This window comes from Myotis brandtii, unplaced genomic scaffold (assembly GCF_000412655.1).
Source record: "Myotis brandtii unplaced genomic scaffold, ASM41265v1 scaffold99, whole genome shotgun sequence".
Classification (NCBI taxonomy): Eukaryota; Metazoa; Chordata; class Mammalia; order Chiroptera; family Vespertilionidae; genus Myotis; species Myotis brandtii.
The window spans coordinates 3,101,538-3,121,890 of record NW_005372121.1 but is presented as its reverse complement, the minus strand read 5'-3'; the positions used below and the strand labels follow the sequence as shown (position 1 = coordinate 3,121,890).

The window sequence follows — 20,353 nt, the reverse complement described above, 5'->3', positions numbered from 1 at the left end:
CAATGCATAGGCATAAAAACATGGAACAGACTGATGAATCTCAGAGGGAAGGGAGTAGGGGGGAGGGCGGGAAGAGATTAACCAAAGATCTTATATGCATGCTAGAGGCCCAGTGCACAAATTCGTGCACCAGTGGGATTCCTCAGCCTGGCCTGTGGGGATCAGGCCGAATCTGCGCACCAGGCCTCCAACATCCTCCGAGGGGTCCTGGATTGCAAGAGGGCACAGGCCAGGCCGAGGGACCCCACCAGTGCACGAATCCATGCACTGGATCTCTAGTATGAATAATAATCGTCTAATGAAAAACTGTCAGAGATCACTGCAAACCTGATAAGATTAATAAGTATTTGTAAATTCAATTATTTCAGAGGCTGATGCTAAAATATTTTAAAGCAATTTGGTTTAGTTGACTAAAGGTTTCCCCTCTAATACTGTTTATACTTTTCAAAAGCTTATAATTATATTATTACATACTATATAATGGTATATATTGTAAAATATTATAATGCAAAATAATTTTAGGTTAGTTCCCATTACTTACAAAGAATTAACTAGTATCGAGATCAATAATTTATCTACTGTTTTCAACCACTGGCACATAAAAGTCCCATAGCTGCTCCCCAAAATCCCAACACAAACAATAATCAAGAAATTTACCTGGCATGTTCTTCAGGAAGTTTTCTTTGTCTCTGCATATGAAACATTAGATCTCCTCCATTTACATACTCTATGACAAAGAACAATCTAAAACATAGGAGAGAACACATGAAACCAAGGTCCAAAAGAAGGAAATGTAACTGTGCATTTTAAACATTGTAGAGACCAGTCACAACATAAAGAGCATTCTGTGATTTACCCTGTACAAAAATCCCAGGAATTTGGTGGAAACAAAGGGTGGTTGTAGTAGAAAGCTGTTAAATCACAGTAGATACAAGAAAGTAAACCAGCATGATAGTAATTCTGTAACCTGCTACTTCTGTAGTACCAATTGCAATCCAGACCCTCCCACTCCCACCCCAATTCTAACGTTAGGGTGATACGTCACTTCAACTGTCCCTTAAGGTAAAGAAGTTAGGATTTCTCCCCCTAGTTAAACTCTGGGAAACTTTAAATCTAAAGCTAAAACCTTAGGGATATTTAAAAGTATGGATCTCTACTGCCATATTTTGACCATATATATAAATTCATCTTTATGGTTGAAAGTATTACAGATGTTCCCTTTTTTTTCTCCCACTGTCTCCCTCTACATTCCTCACACACCCCCCGCTGCCCGCCGGCCCTGACCAGGCTATATTTTTTAAGCAGATAATTTCTTCATGCTAATCCAAACAGATATCACTGATTGGTGTTCAGGTGTCAGGAAATCATAAGCGTCATACTGTTGTGTCTGTCTCCATGACTTCCGCTTCAGGATTTATAGTATGAAGAGTTCTTATTGTGTAATATGCAAAGTATGTAAAGCCTGTAATCACTCCATTATCTTCCAACCTTACCTGCTTTCTGTCTGAAAGCAAGAATGCAGCCCAACAAGAAAAGGATGATTGGATGCCTGCTCAAAAACATGCTTCTCTGTCTGTACCCAGTCAATATCCTATTTTAAAATATGAAAGAAATATTTACCAAACTGAAATATCATCAAACTATATTTGTTCTTGGCAATTCAATGATCACAAATGCAATTATTAACTAACTATGCTAAATATCAAAGAATGAATAATCATGCAACAACAATTTATATGCAAAGAGAAAAAAAATACTACCAGTAAATATTTCAATATTATGAAATGGTTTAGAAAACTTTTTCAAAGCTCAATCAAGTACTTTCCCTTGGTCATAATATGGTTTGATTTTTATTTTTTAAAACCTAATAACCATCAGATTTCTTTAAAAATATTTTATATAACCCATTTGAGGCATTATTTAGAAAAATAGACTGAAGTAAGTCATAAACATTGAGGTTTTCTCTGAAATGGTACAGTTAAGTCAATTTAACAGTTTAGAAGTAATAAAACATTGTGCTTACCTCATCATCATTGACAAGCTCTTTTTTCACAACTTTCATTGCATAGATACGATCTGTTTTTTTTAATCGCACCAACAGTACTTTGGCATAACTTCCTCTTCCTATTACCCGGAGCAAATCAAAATCCTGAAGACCTAGACTGGATGATGCTTTGCCACTTTCCCTGGTGTTCATTGCCTGTTGAGAACATTTATATCAGTTATAACTGGCCCTAGCAGGGGCTTAGTGGTTACAGCATCGGCCTGAGGACTGAAGAGTCATGGGTTCAATTCCAGTTAAGGGCAGGTACCTTGGTTGCAGGCTTGATCCCCAGCCCCCAGTGAGGGCACATGTGTGAGGCAACCAATTGATGTTTCTCACTCCCCACCACCCCACTTCCACTCTCTCTAAAAAAAAAATCAATAGAAAAAATATCCTTGCATGAGGATTAACAACTAAAAAAGAGTTATAACTGGAAGTATTTTGCATAAATATGATATTTCTAACACCTAGTTATACCCATGACTATTTTAAAAATATTTTCTTATTTAAGTTCTTAACAATTCTTTTCTAACATCATTCCAAACGATGCAATCTAACTACTCAAGAAGTGGGACAAATTCACGAGGTGAGGTCAGAGGGGTGGTGACAGCAACGGAGAGGGAGTTGAAACCTGAAAAATGCTAAAGGATGTCTTTAAAAGGATCTGGTAAGCCCTAGCTGGTTTGGCTCAGTGAATAGAGTGTCGGCCTGTGGACTGGGGGGGTCCCGGGTTCGATTCCAGTCAAGGGCACATACCCAGGTTGTGGGCTGGATCCCCAGTGGGGGGTGTGCGGGAGGCATCCAATCAATGATTCTCTCTCATCAGTGATATTTCTATCTCTCTCTTCCTCTCTGGTAAAACTTTGGGATATAATGGAGATGCATGAATAAAAATGACACTAACCTTGGTGACTGGGAGAGTGGAGGTACACTGACAGAAAATGTAAGTGTGAGCATGAAATAAGATAATGAGCTTGGGTTTTCATTTTGTAGTTAGGAGTTATAATGGGACAGCAAGATGAACGAGTCTGCTGGAAGTCTGATATATGAAATCTGAGCTAATGAAAGGACACATTCAGAAACACTGGGAACTATAAGCAGAAAACAAGCATGAGGCAGTTCAGCTACTAGAAAACCTTCTTTTCTACACAACACCAAGGCTCCACTGGCATGACAATAAGAGCCTTATAATTCATTCACAACTAGAAACGTAGGCTTCTGGTCATTTATAGAGAAGACTGAAGATGATCTTTTATTAGATAGCTGCAAAATTCTCAGCATACAATCAACAGATGTACCCATGAGAATTAAGTATGAATTTTCTGAAGTGAAGAGAATCAAGAAGAGCAAATAGTAAATTTTGAGAAAGATAAACAAGTAAGCACTGTGTGTGTGTGTGTGTGTGTGTGTGTGTAATGAAAACTTTTTTAAAAGATTAAAAAGAAGGATCACACATTAAAATTTAGAATAATCTGAATTGGTAAAATGAATAAATAAAGAGGAGTAAAGAAAAACCAGATTAGGTCAGATTAAGAAAGCAGAGAATAGTTAGAAGCAAAGCAATGTACAGACTTCATATGGCTGACAGTAAACCATAAAAGAGAGTCACATGGACATAAGCACTAACTGGGAAGACTGAGTGAAGCTACAGAAGCCAGAACACAAGAACATTACCTTCAAAGGGCCTAACCCCAACTCCTGCTAACCTACGACTTTATATTCTGCAAAAATGCCTTCAAAAAAGAAGTGAAGCCCCAACCGGTTTGGCTCAGTGGATAGAGCGTCGGCCTGCGGACTGAAGGGTCCCAGGTTCGATTCCGGTCAAGGGCATGTACCGTGGTTGCAGGCACATCCCCAGTGGGGAGTATGCAGGAGGCAGCTGATCGATGTTTCTCTCTCATCGATGTTTCTGACTCTCTGTCTCTCTCCCTTCCTCTCTGTAAAAAAATCAATAAAATATATTTTAAAAAAAAAAAGAAGTGAAATAACCTTTTCAGATGAACATTAACTAAGGATATCTATCCATCACTAGTCAGCTCTCTCTAAAGGAAACACTGAATTCTTCAAGAAAGATGATCTCATATGGGAGGGAAGACATGCAGAAAGGAATGTAGAAAAAAAGAATAAAATATAGATTAAACCTAAATAAGGATTGACTGCGCGCGCGCACACACACACACGTTTTTAAATGTGACAAAAACAGCACCAAAGGCAGAAAGGGAGGGTAAGTAAATTTAATGTATTTTAAGGTCCTTGTATATGATGGGAAATGGGAAAAGTATAATTAGTAATTGTTATTGAATTTAAATAAGTTAAGGATGTAAGATGCAATCCCTAGAACAACCAGTAATAGACTAGCAAAACAATGTCAAACGGATTCTGGTCAGGATGGTGGAGTAGTTAAGCACTGTGCTCACCTCCTCCCACATCAAAATTACAACTAAAAAATAGAGCAATCCACCTGGAGAACCACCTGAAGACTAGCTGAACGGAGCTGCTCTGACTAAGGATATAAAGAAGAGGCCACATCAAGACCTGTAGGAAGGGCAGAGACTCGAAACAGGCTGGCCCACACCCACATGTGGCAGCTGAGAATCAGGAGGGATAGCCTCGCAGCAGAGGTCCGTCCCTCTTAGGAGCGAGGGGCCCCAGCCCCACACCAGCTCCTATCCCAGGAATCCAGTACCAGGAAGAGTAGTCCCTGCAACAGCTGGATGTGAAACCAGCAGCAATTCCGTCCCAGCAGAGTGAGATGGAGGGCAACTGGAAACCCAGGTGTCCTCTTAAAGGGCCCGTGCACAGACTCACTTGCTCACAGGCACTCACCCTGAGCTCCAGCAAAGGGTAAGCAGCTCGAAAGGCACCAGAGACATTCTGGGAAAGACCAAGTTGTGTGTCTTCAAGGCGAAAGCCCCACTGAGCCCCCCTCACAGAGCCTCCAGGGGCAGGCGAGTGCCAAATCTGAATCTGCATTAAACAGGTAAACACCACTCACCTATTCCTGGTGACTCACTGAGATCCCGACCCACCCAACTCTGTGGGGATTCCTTCCAGGTCAGACAGAAGGCTGCTCAAAGCCCAGCAGTCCTCTTAAAGGGCCCACACAGAGACTCAATCGCTCACAGGCAGTCACCCTGAGCTTCCACAAAGGGCTAGCAGCTCACACGGCACAAGACATACGGGGAGAAAGTGAATTGTATGGCTTTGGGGTGAGGGCCACCACTGTCCCTGTGCTGAACCCTCCCCTAACACAGCCTTTAGAGAAGCGGTTCTCAACCTGTGGGTCGCGTCCCCTTTGGCAGTCGAACGACCCTTTCACAGGGGTCGCCTAAGACCATCCTGCATATCAGATATTTACATTACGATTCATAACAGTAGCAACATGACAGTTATGAAGTAGCAATGAAAATAATTTTATGGTTGGGTCACAACATGAGCAACTGTATTTAAAGGGCCAGAAGGTGGAGAACCACTGCTTTAGGAGGTAGGTAGGCACCAAATCTGAATCTGCATTAACCTGGTGAAGAATGCTTGCCCCACGGTGGTGACACCCTAAGACCCCACTCCAACCAACTCACACACTGCCTTGGCTCTTTCAGTGGCTGTGCCTCATAGGCAACCTCAGCTCCCACCAAGAGCTTTCTTAAAAAATCCCCCAAGGTCTGCAGGCCCCAGGCAGGTGGTGGTTACCCTTGGTATGCCCTGTGCCTTGGTAGCCAACCTCAGGTTACACCTTGCCCTCTTCCACAGACCTCTGGGCCCAGCACACATAGCTGCCAACCTCAGATCACTTTGTAGCTCTACCAGGTGTCCCTGGGCTGGGCATAGGTAGCAGATGACCTCCGCCTGCACCAAAGCCCCTTACAACAGGCTCCAGAACCAACACACCCACTGGCCAGCCTAAGACCACATCAGAGCACCAACCAATTAGTTCCAAAAATGGCACATACCAAGCGTGGTCTCAGCAGGCACCACAGCCCCGCTGGGGTGAATATCGCTGTGGTTGTGGCCATTCCTCACAGCCACTCAGCCTGAGGGTCAGCCATACCCACTAACAAACAAACAGCAATCCAGGCTCAACTGCAATGGGAAGGCACGACAATCCACACAAGGGTTATCCTGGAGCATCCAACTCAGGTGGCCAGGAAGACTATCACTGTGTCCCACAGGACACCTACTACAGAAGGCTATCCTGCCAAGTCTGGACGACATGGCTGATCTACCTAGTACCCAAAACTAAACACAGACAGGTAGCCAAAATGAGGAGACAAAAAAACATACCCCAAATGAAAGTACAGGAGAAAATGCCAGAAAAATAGCTAAATCAAATGGAGGCAAGAAATCTACCAGGTACAGAGTTCAATGAACTTAGAGGAAGAATAGATAAACTAAGTGAGAACTTCAACAAAGAGAGAGTAAACATAAAAAAGGACACGGGTACCATAAAAAAAAAATCATAAATGAAGAATCCAATACCTGAAATAAAGAATATGCTAGAAGAATCAACAGTAGGTTAGATAAAGCAGAAGATCAAATCAGTGACTTGGAAGACAAGTCAGTGGAAAACACCCAATCATAACAGGAAAAAGAGGAAAAGAATTTTTTTAAAATGAGGACAGTTTAAGAGACCTCTGGAACATCAACTGTACCAACATTTGCATCATGGGGTAACTAGAATGAGAAGAGGGAGAGCAAGGATTGAAAACTGATTTGAAAAAATAATGATTGGAAACTTCCTTAACAGGTGAAAGAAATGGATATACAAGTCCAGGAGGCACAGAGTCCCAAACAAGACGAACCTCAAAAGGCCTACAACAAGACACATTATAATTAAAACGCCAAAGACTGAAGACAAAGAGAAACTATTAAAAGCAGCAAGAGAAAAGCAGTTAGTTACCTACAAGGAAGCTCCCGTAGACTGTCAGCTGATTTCTCAGCAAAAACTTTATAGGTCAGAAGGAATTGGCATAAAATATTCAAAGCAATGAAAAACAAGGACCTACAATCAAAATTACTCTACCCAGCACAGCTATCATTTAAAAATCAAAGGAGAGATGATGAGCTTCCCAGATAAGAAAAGGCTAAAAGACATCACCAAACCAGTATTTCAAGAAATGTTAAAGGGACTTCTTTAAGAAAAAAAGAAAAACAAATATGAATAACAAAATAACAATAACTATATACCTATCAACAATCACTTTAAGTGTAAATGGATTAAATGCTCCAATCAAAGGACACAGGGTGGCTGAATGGATCAGAAACAAGACCCATACATATGCTGTCTACAAGAGACTCATCTCAGATCAAAAGGCACACACAGATAGAATATAAAGGGATGGACAAAGATATTTCATGCAAATGGAAATAAACAAAAAAGCTGGGGTAGCAATACTTCTATTACACAAAATAGACTTTAAAACAAAGGCTCTAACAAGAGACAAAGAAGGACAATACATAATAGTAAAGAGATCAACCCAGCAAGAAGATATCACCCTGTAAACATTTACACACCCAATTAGGGGCACCTACATTCATAAAGCAAATATTGATGGAAGTATAGGGTCAGATCGACAGCAATTATTGGGGACTTTAACACCCCACTGGCAAATATGGATAGATCATCCAGACAAAATTAAGAAGGAAATAGCATGAAATAAGCCAGTCAATGAAAGAAAAATACCACATGATCTCACTCATTTATGGATAATTAAGACCACTATAAACTGATGAACAAAAATAGATACAGAGGCAGAGCAACATCGAACAGACTGTCAAACTACAGCGGGAAGGCCAGGGAGGGTTGGGGGGATGGGTAAGAGATCAACTGAAGGACTTGTATGCATGCATATAAGCATAACCAATGGACACAAGACACTGGGGGGTATGGGAGGCTAGGGGAAGGTCAAGGGGAGGGGAAAAAAAAAAGAAGGAAATAGCAACCTTAAATGACATATTAGACCAAATAGATGTAATTGATATTTTTAGAACATTTCACCCCAAAGCAGCAGAATATGCATTCTTTTCAAGCACTCAGAGAACATTTCCCAGGACAGACCACATATTAGGTCACAAACAAGTCTTCATAAATTTCAGAAGATTAAAATAATTTTAAGCATCTTTTCTGACTGTAGTGGTATGAAACTAGAAATCAATTACAAGAAAATAACTGGAAAATACACAAAAACATGGAGACTGAACAATGAATGAGTTAACAACAAGATCAAGGAAGAAATCAAAAGATACCTGTGACAAATGAAATGAAAACACAACCCAAAAATCTATGGGACACAGTAAAAGCAGTCCTAAGAGGGAAATTCACAGAAATGCAAGCCTACCTCAAGAAACAAGAAAAGGCTCTCCCTCCCAGAAACACATCCATGCCTTTCGCTTTTCCCATCCCCTCCCCCTCCCTGCTCCAGGCATGTCACCACTAGCTTCCTCACTCCCAAGCTCCAACAGCCTTTCCTTTATCTCCATAACTTGATTCCTAAGTCCATTTCTTCTAGGAATTACTTCTTCTACCTCTTTGATTTGCCAAATAAATGTTCTCTTACAGTTTGGGTCTTCTTGGTTCTGAATTCTTTCCTAGCCAGAACCCAAGTACCAAAAAAACCCAAGTTAAAAAAAAAAAAAGACAGAAACAAGAAAAATCTAAGCAAGTCAATTTGTCATATTTTTACACTGTCAAGTCTTATTAAAAGGGTAATGGCATGGCACAGCCAGTTTGGCTCAGTGGACAGAGCATCAGCCCACAAGCTAAAGGGTTCTAGATTCTATTCCAGTCTAGGGCATGTACCTCCATTGCAGGTGCAATCCCCAGGCCTGGTCCAGGTGCATGAGGGAGGCAACCAATCGATGTGTGTCTCTCTCACATCAATGTTTCTCTCTCTGTGTCTCTCCCCGTCCCTTCCACTCTCTCTAAAAATCAATGGAAGTATATCCTCGGTGAGGATTTTAAAAAAAAGCTCATGGCATAATGTACAACAAGACTAATTAACCTTCAATAAACTAACATGAACAACTATTTTAAACATTTTTATTTAAAAAACTACTTTTAAACATATTTATTTTTTTTAAAAAAGACTAATTAACTTACCTCCTTTTCTTCACCAACTTGGTCCAAACTCTCATGACTTGACGGATTATATGGAATTACTAAAACCCAATCCCAAACATAAAAAAAAAGAGAAAAACAGCATCCATTAAGCTCAGTTTGACTTAAAATTTTCTCTTGATTTGATTATTTTAGTTTTTCTTTCTGGTCTTGATCATTTAAAATTAAGTAGCTGTCTTACTAATAACAAAGTGTATATAAATATGAAAATTAAATCCTAATCTTTAATGAGGGTAAAGGAGAGCAAAAACCAATCAGTAACCAAGTGCTGATTTTACCAAATATTTTTGCTATTTTAAAAATATTTTCCTTCTTTACAAATTAATCAATTTCTCTATAAGGGTGACTCTTTAAACCCATGTGATTATTTTAGTAGGAGTGAGGCATGGAAGCAGGGGGCTCTGGTCTGCATTCCTCACTTCTTTCATACTTAAAATGCTCCTAACTACTGCACCATGTAGGTGAAGTAAAGAACTGACAAGACTGTACTCTAGGCTTCTATTCCTTGAAGCCACTTGGATTAAAAAAAAAAGCCTACATTTCATATAACCAGCTTCTGCTATGAACAAGAAACTATATTCTGTCCTTTCAGAAAAAGTCCTTGCTTTGCCTTCCTTGATTCATCCCCTATTAGGCTTTTCTATCCCATTTAATTGCTCCTTAAACTTCCCAGATACACATTTGAGGTTTGTATCTACTTCACATTTGAATTCACATGATCTTTTTGGAATTTTTATACTGCATCTCTATATCTTTTACATACTTTCTACTTCTGATAATAAAGCTTTTAATAAAAACAGGTCACTTTAACAGAGTCAACATGGCCCACAAAATCAGTATGTTTTCATTATTAAAAAAAAAAAAAAACTAGGTTTGCTGAATTTAAAGGGGTCTTAAACAAAATTAATCTAAATTAGAGAAAATAGTCATTTGTTGTAATTTACATATTTGTCTTTTTAAAATGTCAAATGTATGTTAAATATTGTGATGATATTACCACCATAAAATTTGGTTGCCTCGCTTTTATGTGGGTAGAACAGAAATGTTTTTAAACCTAGGCGTAAGAGTCACTTAAAGAAGTCTTTGAACAATATTTTGTTAATGAACAATAATTCATGACAGTGTCATTTTTACCTGTTTGTGCATGGTCTGAGTGCATGGATGACGGATCCATGGGCATCATTGGTTCCTAGAAACATTTCCAAAGAAACAGCAACTTAGTGGATTCTTTTTAAATCCCAATAACTCTATAAATTCTGGAGCATTGTTTTAATGAGACACATCATATTAACACATAAATTTGACAAAACATAACTTATAATGAGAACTATATTACTATATTTAATTTGCTTTTAATTTTACTGACATCATATAATATTCCTGTAAATGAGGTAATGTCACATTTTACAGATAACGGAAGGAACACACAAAACTAATTTCAGGCCATCAAATAGAAATAAAAATTATTCTCCTATATATTCTGATTTCTCTTATACACTACCTAATCTTCTTTCAAGCTCCATATACACTTTAAGTCTCTGGGAGGAGTCTCTAGTATGTATCTGACTTCTTTAGCTGAGGCCCAGAGATGGATCTCAAGATGTCTATACACCTCTTGAAATTCCATGTAAAATTGTGTGGGAAGGTGTCAGTGAACCAAAAAAGGAAAAGAAATACCCCCTAGAAATTGACTTAACCACTGTCAATAACCTAGGATAATACTAATTCAAACCAAAATGTTACTAATTCATTAATCTTGGACCCAGATTCAATGAATACCAGCAAGAAAAGGTGAACCTGAGAAGGAACATTAATTATACATTTATAATTTTAAGGCTGCCTTAAAGATAGGGCTCATGAATTTCTTACTGCATTTAGCACCTATTCTAAATATAATCACTAACCCTGTCCCTTTTGTGTGTTTTTTTTCCATTCATAAATTCACACAAGTCATCCATCACCTAGGAATACGCACACAAATATCAATAGTAACCTGGAGAAATTATGTTCATACTTTTTGGCCTTCTGTTTTTCCTTAAGATTGGATTTTTACCTCCGTAACTTGTACAAACCCACATCTAAGCTTATATGAACCAGCTACATAATTCTAACACCAAAGAGACACCGCTAATAATCTTTGTTCAAACAAGGTACTATGAGTAAACATGGTATAATCGTTCTAGAAGACAATTTAGAAGGAGGCATCCAGATCTTTTTAAATACACATATTCTTTAACCCAATAATTCTTCTTCTTAAGATTTATTCACCAGTAAGTTCATTATGATTTTCTTCATAGGAAAATTTAGAAAACAACTCCACTGTTCAATCATGAAGAACAGGTTAAAAAAAATTATGGTATTGACATATAACAAAATATTATGCTAAAAGTGATGAGGAGATAGATAGCTAAATATAGAAATATATTACTCAGTAAGAAAAATGGGTTAGAAAACATTACCCATATGATTTCACTTTTGTTAAAAAGCATGTAAAAGAATGAGACATCCAAACATTATGTGCCTTCTGATGGATAAACACTCCACCTTTGATAAAGTAGTCTCAAAAATAACCCAAGACTACTATCTAATCAAACCTCTAGATCCAACTATAATATACAGAAAATAAAGAGGAAAGAGGAATATTTTTAAACAATACCATGAAAAAAGCAAAGAGAAAAATTAAGCAAAACTAAATGACAATACAGTTTCTTCTACACTTAAATTGTAAGGGGGTTTGGTTGATACTCAGGTGTAGGACGAATGTATGTATGTATGTATGTATACTGTGTGTGAGCCCCAGGATGGACAGAATCTGGGGGGGGGGGGGGGGGGGGGGGGAAGAGAGTGAGCAAGAGTGAGAGCAACACACACAGAAGGGGAGAGAGGGAGATAAAGAGAGAGCAATCGGTATATTTAAAAATAGGGAAGACGTATCAATCAATTGCAAATATGGGCTTCATTTGGATCCTGATTCATAATGAAAATTGTAAAAACAAAACATTTATGAGACAACTGAAAATGTGAACATTGCCTGGATGGATATCTGACATAAGGAATTTGGTTTTTAGTTTTTAAAAAGAATCTTTATTGTTAGAGGTACATTCTGAAACATGTCTGGGATTTGTTTCAACATAACACAGGGTTAAATTGGCCGGGGTATAGATGAAACAAGACTGGTTGTGCATTAATAACTGTTGGAGCTGGGTGATTGGTATTATGGAAGTTCATTACATGGTTCCAGCTACTCTTAATATATGTTTAAATTTTTTCTACATGGAAAGATTTTTAATGTTTATACATATAAATCTTTATGGAAAGATATATACAAATGACCTTTAGATGGTAGACTTCATGGGGAATTTAAATTTAAATTTTTTTTATTCATCTGTATTCTCTATTTTTTTTCTATAATGAACATGTTTTTATTGCATATTTAAAAAAGAAAGTGAAGCCCTAGCTCAGTGATGGCGAATCTATGACACGCGTGTTAGAGGTGACACGCAAACTCGTTTTTTTGGTTGATTTTTCTTTGTTAAATGGCATTTAAATATATAAAATGAATATCAAAAATATAAATCTTTGTTTTACTTTGGTTGCAAATATCAAAAAATTTCTATATGTGACACGTCACCAGAGTTAAGTTAGGGTTTTTCAAAATGCTGACACGCCGAGCTCAAAAGGTTCGCCGTCACTGTCCTACCTGGTTTGGCTCAGTGGATAGAGTGTCGGCCAAAGAGTCAATTCCAGTCAAAGGTTTGAGTCAGTTGCAGGTTCCTCCCTGGCCCAGGCCCTGGCCAGGGCATGTGCAGGAGGCAACCAATTGATGTGTTTCTCTCACATCTATATTTTTCTCTGCCTTTCCCTATCTCTTCCACTTTCTCTAAAATCAATGGAAAAATATCCTCAAGTGAGGATTTAAAATAGAAAGTGAAAAATAGCCCTAGACAGTTTGGCTCAGTGGATAGAGCGTCGGCCTGCGGACTGAAGGGTCCCGGGTTTGATTCTGGTCAAGGGTACATGCCTGGGATGCAGGCTCAATCCCTAGTAGGGGGTGTGTAGGAGGCAGCCGATTAATGATTCTCTCTCATCATTGATGTTTCTATCTCTCTCTCCTCCCTTCCTCTCTGAAATAAATAAAAATATATTCAAAGAAACAAAAGAAAGTGAAAAATAAAAATTTTTAAAGCAAAACTCTCCAATTAATCTGATACTTTAAATAGCAAACGTGAAGACTGTTCTTACCTGATCTGTGCTTAGTGTCCATGCTCAAGTAATGGGAGCTATCAACTAATGAGGTTAGCTTAAAGAAGAGAGCCCTAACCAGTTTGGCTCAGTGGATAGAGCGTCAGCCTGCGAACTCAAGGGTCCCAGGTTCAATTCCGGTCAAGGGCATGTACCTTGGTTGCGGGCACATACCCAGTAGGGAGTGTGCAGGAGGCAGCTGATCAATGTTTCTCTCTCATCGATGTTTCTAACTCTCTATCCCTCTCCCTTCCTCTATGTAAAAAATCAATAAAATATATTTTTTTTTAAAAAGAAGAGAAAAGAATCTCTTAAATGCTTCTCCCTATATCTTCCTACTTTAGACCAGAGGATTTTATATCAGGCTAAACATAAAACTATAACCTACAAACAAATTTGTAATGACAATTCCCAAATTCACAATATGTGAGCTGACTGTAAAATATTCCTACCCACATTCTATAACAACACTGTTGAGTTGTGATTCCTTCACCTCCCCCCACAAACACACACACACACTTTAGACCTCTGTTCTAATAACATTATAAAAAATGCTCTATTAAAAATAAAGAAGACAACTGTGTCTTACCGGTGGTAAAGAATGTCGCCCACATTCAATTGTGACAAGTTTGTGGCACTTCTTATGAACCAAGAGTTTGCAGTTGATGCATTTATATCCCTGGCGTCCAAGTCCCCATATCCGGTCAGTACAGATGGCACAGTGGGCACGCTGGAAAGAGTAATTCAAAAGAATTCAGTGAAACAGCAAAAAAAAAGTCATAATCATTCCCCAACAGTTTGTTCATAAAATAGTGAAAATAAGTGGCTTTCTTCTCTAATTCAGTTCTCTTCATCATACATAACTTTTTCAAAGCTATGATGGTCTGGGAAAAATAAACAGAAAACAGAGTTTGTTTTAAAGAGACAGTGAGTCCTGGCCCATGTGGCTCAATTGGTTGGGTGTTGTCCCATGCACTGAAGGGTTGCCTTTTTGATTCCAGGTGAGGGCACATGCCTGGGCTACGGGCTTGCTCCCCAGTAGGGGGCATGCAAGAGACAGCAGATGGATGTTTCATTCTCACATCAATGTTTCTCTCTCTCCCTTCCTCTTTCTCTAAAAATTAATTTAAAAAACTGTTTAAAGAGAGAGTGAAATTTGCAACATGTTGTTTTCTGTTATAAGTCCAAGACTTTTCAGTCTTCATATAATTAGGTTTAGATTTATAAAAATAGGAAAAGTGAGTAAACTTGGAAAACATACGGCAGAAAATACGGTACAAGGACGCTCAATCAAAAATAAACCTTCCAGACTGTTCAGAGGTCAAACAAAGCCCTGCTCTCTTAAAGAGCAATACCTAAAGTGACTTTTCATTTTATAGCTTTTTTGTTGTTGTTAATATGTTTTTATTGATTTTAGAGAGAGAGGAAGGGAGAGGGAGAAAAAGAGAGAGGAACATCAATCAGCTTTCTCCCGTACATACCCCAACACACAACCTGGGCACGTGCCCTGACCAGGATCAAACCAACGACCTTTTGGTGCATAGGGCTAAAGCTCAACCAACTGAGTCAGATCAGCCAGGGTCAAAGCTTTTTAATTACCAGTGGTACCTTGGGTGGTGACTTCTATTTACATTAATGAATTCGGAACATGGCACCAGTTTTAAAATGCAAACGGGAGTCCATTGTTTTATAGTTATCAAGAATAGTTAAAAATGTGAACTTCTGGAGATAAAATGTTTTCAAACCCTGGCTCTGCAACTTACTAGCTTTCTCATCTTGGGCAAGTTATTTAAATGGCCCACCCCTCAGTTTCTTCATCTATAAAATGGAAATATATAGTACCTATCTCACAAGATTGTGGTAAGGATTAAATGAATTAGTATATGTCAAGCATTTGGAAAAGTGCCTGAAACATAGTAAAAGCTAGAGAAGTGTTTGCAATTATTATGTTCTAAACAGTGAAAATTAAAATTACAATATTACATGATTTGCAAAATAAAACTTGTTTATTTTATGAGTATCTGGAGTTATATTTAAAAATACAACATTCTGGATAAGGACACATATGTAATACCTTAATCAATAAAGAAAAAAAAATTTAAAAAATACAACATTCTTATAGCTACGGTAACCATATAATTAATCATCAAATCAGGAACATTTTTAAGAGTGACAGGAGATTCTATTAAAAATTACATCAAGAAAACAGGTGTACTGCATAAACTGGGAATGTTAGGCAACCTTACTCCTTTAAAGGGGAATAACAAGACTACCTTTCTTTCATAATAGAGAGGGGAAAAATAGATTTCTCAAATTATCAACATTCAACAAACTAAGGTTTACCCTGTTGAAACGCTTGGCTTGAAAAGTGTGGCCATTTGCACAATAAAGCTTTCTCCAGCGGCGTGCACCTCTGCGGTAGATGGACTCTGAAAAGAGATTGAGAGTTTAAAAAAGAGCAAGTGTGTATAAAAATCATTATTATAATTAAGTCTGTTATTTTTTTTCATGATATTGATAGCAAGAAAATAATTTATATCGATAAAATCCTGAAAATGAAAAAAATAAACTGAATTCATCAAGGGACTTGATGAAAATATAGCCCATGGAATATAAATGTTTCAGTAACTATTATTACTTTTCTGTTTTTGCAATAAACACCTGCATCCTTCACCAAGATTTACCAATTACTAACATTTTATTTTGACACAGTATATGTACTACCTAAGCAAGCACTTGCTTTCCTCTCTACACATACACTTCCTCCTGAATCACTTCAAGGTAAGTTGCAGATATCCTTAAACACTTCACCCTTAAACTCCCATTGCCTAAGATTAAGGACATTCCCCCTAATCCCACTTAAGCACAATACCATTACCATGTCTTAGAAAATTAGCATTAATTTAATATTACCTAATATGAAGTTCAGATGCAAATTTCTCTATTTGCCCTCAATGTGTCATTCATAGCTTCCTTTTTCTCTTCAGGATCTAATCAAGATTCAGGCACTGCATCTGGATTGTCACTGTTTAGAAAATGATAATTGCAAGGATGCTATACCTTTTTTGTCTCCTTCATGTATGCTAAAACACTCAACGTTGTTGTTTGTTTTCCATAAGGTTGAGGATTTTTTTTGTTTTTTAAGTCTAGGCAGTTGTCTTAGGTTCTACATTCTGGATTTATCTGTCTCCTCATTAGAGTCAGTAATAAATATTTTGCCAAAAATAATACACTGGTGACACATCAAGAAATACACAAATGTCAAATTGTTGGCTCTCACTACTGGTGCTCACTCTGTTGAAGGCAGTGATTGCTAGTTCTCTTTATTGTAAAGGTACATTCTCCTTTTTGTAAGTCGTCTTACAAATATCTAAGTGACATTTTGTAACCACAAGAATATTCTCCTCCCCAACAACCTTTCATCCAATTGTCTTTAAATTAATGCTTTTCCTAAACAAAGAACTACCACAAAATCATTCTAGACTACCTGTGAAATTCTGGTTTTAAGTCAATCACTATTATATATATATTGTCTATTAGTCATTAAGAAATATTCCATAATAATAGTTAATACTGTGGAAAGATTCCATTAGGTTTCTAAACTCATTTTAAAGCAAATGTAGCACTGGATTTACTATTTAAAATTTAAATAGAAAAGACCAATTGAAATGCTCTGAATTAGAAATCTTGAGATAGTGTAATATGTAACCTTAAATATAGATGTTTTATTTTTACTTAAATATATTTTTATTGATTTCAGAGAGGAAGAAAGAGGGAGATAGAAATATGAACATCAATGATGAGAGAGAATCACTGATAGGCTGCCTCCTGCACGTCCCACATTGGGATCAAGTCTGCAACCAGGCATGTGCCCTGGCAGGGAATCGAACCGTGACCTCCTGGTTCATAGGTTGCCACTCAACTACTGAGCCACGCCTAGATGTTTTATTTTTAATTATTTATTCTGTTAGGAGTAACCAAGCTGAAAGAACATTCTATTTCAGCTTTCATGAACTACATCTTGATATTTCTTAAATTTAAACATGTTAATGTTGGCTAGAAATTAAGAGCCAAGAGACCAACCACATTAATGGTTATCAATTTCCCCCCTGCTCTAGTTTGTTAATATTTATTATACTGTAGAAGGGGTAGTGTCAAAATCTCCACCAGCAAATTTTAAAGCGGGAAAGTGAGCATGAAATATAGTGAAAAAGTTAGGAAATATTTTATCTGTATGCTGCAGACCCATAATACAATGGCAGATGGAACTCTAGAACCAAGATCTGCCACATGGCAAGTCTTTTAAAACCCGGGCTTGGCCAGAGAGAACGGCCACTTGCTCTGTGAAGGCAGCCTACACCGGCTTTAATCCACCTGCCCCTGGAAGTCCAGAGAACTATTCCTAGCTGAATCCAAACCTACATTTTTCACTACTGCTCAGAGTTCTATCTATTTCTTATAGTTCAACACTTTCCTACATAGTACATGGCTCCATTTAACTTTATATACGAACACCCATAGTTCTTTAATTTTTTTCTTCTTTCCAAGTTGCATGGAGAGTCATAGAATTAAAAGTTAGAACTACAACCCTGGCCTGTGTGACCCAGTGGTTGGAGTGTTGTCCTGTACACCAAAAGGTGGCAGGTTCAATTCCCATTCAGGGTACCAGATTGTGGGTTCAATCCCCAATTGGGGTGCAAGTGGGAAGCAACAGATCAATTTTTCTCTCTCACATTGCTATTACTCTCTCTCCCTCTCACTTCTCCCCCTCCCTCTCTCTACAAAAAATAAAAATCAATTTAAAAAATTTAAAATTTTTTTTAAAGTTAGAACTACTTCATTTAATTAAAAACAAAATATTTACCACAATTCCTTCTGAAGTCATGGATATGTGTAGAAACCACAAATGAAAATGAGTTGCCTGATACCCACAACTAATAAATTATACCATATAGCAAAAGCAATAAATTATGCTCATATATGGTTTGCATATTCAAATTACATCAGGACAAATAGCTGTTTGACTCTTTCAATTCATTCATTAATAGCAATCACTAGCTTAGACATTCAAAAGAAAATCCTGTAATACCTCCTAAGGATGCATGCTGAGGTGTTTAGAGGTGAAGTGTTATGGCCGTTACTTACTCTCAAATGGTACAGCAAATATAAGTAAAAATAAAACAAGTGTTTCCTATGTATATACATGTATGCAAATGTGTGCACACATACAGACATAGAGGTAGAGCAAACACAGATAATGTTAAAAACTGGTGAATATAGGCAAAGGATATATGGGTACCTTTGTTTTCAATGTTGTTTCAACTTCTCCATAAGTTTGAAATTTTCCAAAATTAAAAACCCAGAAGAAATATGATTTAACTTTCCTTTCAAATGCAGAATAGATAAATATGTCAATAAGTTATAACTAAGAACTGCCTTATTTTGATCTGGCAAAGTAGAATTTAGGCAGTTCCTAATATACTCTAAATTAGACTAAAGAATGGAAAAGAAACCAAAGGAATTAAAAGTTCTATTTCTGATTTCCTCTCACTTGTGCCACGGTGTCATAAAAAACCTTATTCAATGGTATGAAGTATATAAACACTCACTGTCTTCTCCTGGACAGGGCATTCCAGGACGTTCTGGTACACAAGGAAATACTGGAAAAAATAATACAACAAATTTAAAACATACAAATTACATAGAATTTTAAATTCAGATATCAAAAAAATCGCCCCAAATTTCAACCTAACCCTCTCTTGACGGATACTTAGCATATAGTCAGCATTATTTGTTTAAAGAGATCTACTTTACCAAGGGTATTTAAAAAACAGTTTCAATGAAAGTGACCATCCATAAATAATACATTAGAAGCTCAAATTATTCATTCCAGTCCTTGTTACATCATTGATTTTTTTTTTTTTGGCTTTAGCTAAATCATTAACTACTATTCCTTTTCAGTGGTTCTTAACCTTCCTAATGCCGCGACCCTTTAATACAGTTCCTCATGTTGTGGTGACCCCCAACCATAAAATTATTTTCATTGCTACTTCATAACTGTAATTTTGCTACTGTTATGAATCGTAATGTATTTTCAGGGGTCGCGACCCACAGGTTGAGAACCGCTGCTTTAAATCCTTGTAGTGACAAGTTTACTACAATGAAGAATTAAATTATAAAATGTATATAAATATGAACATACACCATTATAGTTTTTAAAAGATGTATACTAAACTTAGGAATAAATTAACACCAGAAACAGTACCCAAATTCAAAAATGTAAGTTTTATGTTAGAAACCATGTATTTACAAACAAGCTAACTCAGATCATTTTTTATAGAGATAAATTATAAGAAATATTACATGAACATTTAATCAACTATTTGTGGTCTGTGATGTACAAAAGAATCCTATATAATAAAAGCCTAATATGCTAAGTGTCAGGTCGTCCGTTCAACCAATCAAAGCATAATATGCTAATGACATGCTAAGGACACTCAACTGCTCGCTATGACATGCACTGACCACCAGGAGGCAGATAGTCGACCGGTTGACCAGTAACTATGACAAGCACTGAGCATCAGGGGGCAGACAGTTGACTGGTCGATCAGTCGCTATGATGTGCACTGACCACCAGGGGGCAGACGCTCTGACTGGTAGGTTAGCTTGCTGCTGGGGTCTGGCCAATCGGGACTGAGCGAGATGGGCCGGACATGCCCTGAAGCCCTCCTGTGTCCCTCCCCAGCCCCGATCGTGCACCAGTGGGGTCTCTCAGCCTAGGTTGCACCCTCTTGCAATCCAGGACCCCTCAGGGGGGCACATTGACTGTCAGGTAGTTCCATCTATATAATCCTATCTAATAAAAGACAAAAAAGGGTAATTAACCATACCTCTGCTACGCTTCCCATTGGCTAATCAGGGCGATATGCAAATTAACTGCCAACAAAGATGGC

General features: G+C 37.7%; 1 protein-coding gene across 2 annotated transcripts in view; it reads right to left on the bottom strand.

The window, feature by feature from the left end:
• The window catches only part of PRKCI (protein kinase C, iota), a 53,713-nt gene that overhangs the window by 16,557 nt on the left and 16,803 nt on the right, over positions 1 to 20,353 (bottom strand). For both annotated transcript variants that reach the window (XM_014533606.1, XM_014533607.1), the window contains exons 3-10: positions 19,010 to 19,060; positions 15,744 to 15,829; positions 13,990 to 14,130; positions 10,293 to 10,347; positions 9,141 to 9,199; positions 2,024 to 2,200; positions 1,494 to 1,591; positions 658 to 744 (exon numbers count right to left, since the gene is read on the bottom strand). In XM_014533606.1, the coding sequence (XP_014389092.1) occupies positions 658 to 744; positions 1,494 to 1,591; positions 2,024 to 2,200; positions 9,141 to 9,199; positions 10,293 to 10,347; positions 13,990 to 14,130; positions 15,744 to 15,829; positions 19,010 to 19,060 (754 nt within the window). The remainder of the gene's footprint in view (positions 1 to 657; positions 745 to 1,493; positions 1,592 to 2,023; positions 2,201 to 9,140; positions 9,200 to 10,292; positions 10,348 to 13,989; positions 14,131 to 15,743; positions 15,830 to 19,009; positions 19,061 to 20,353) is intronic.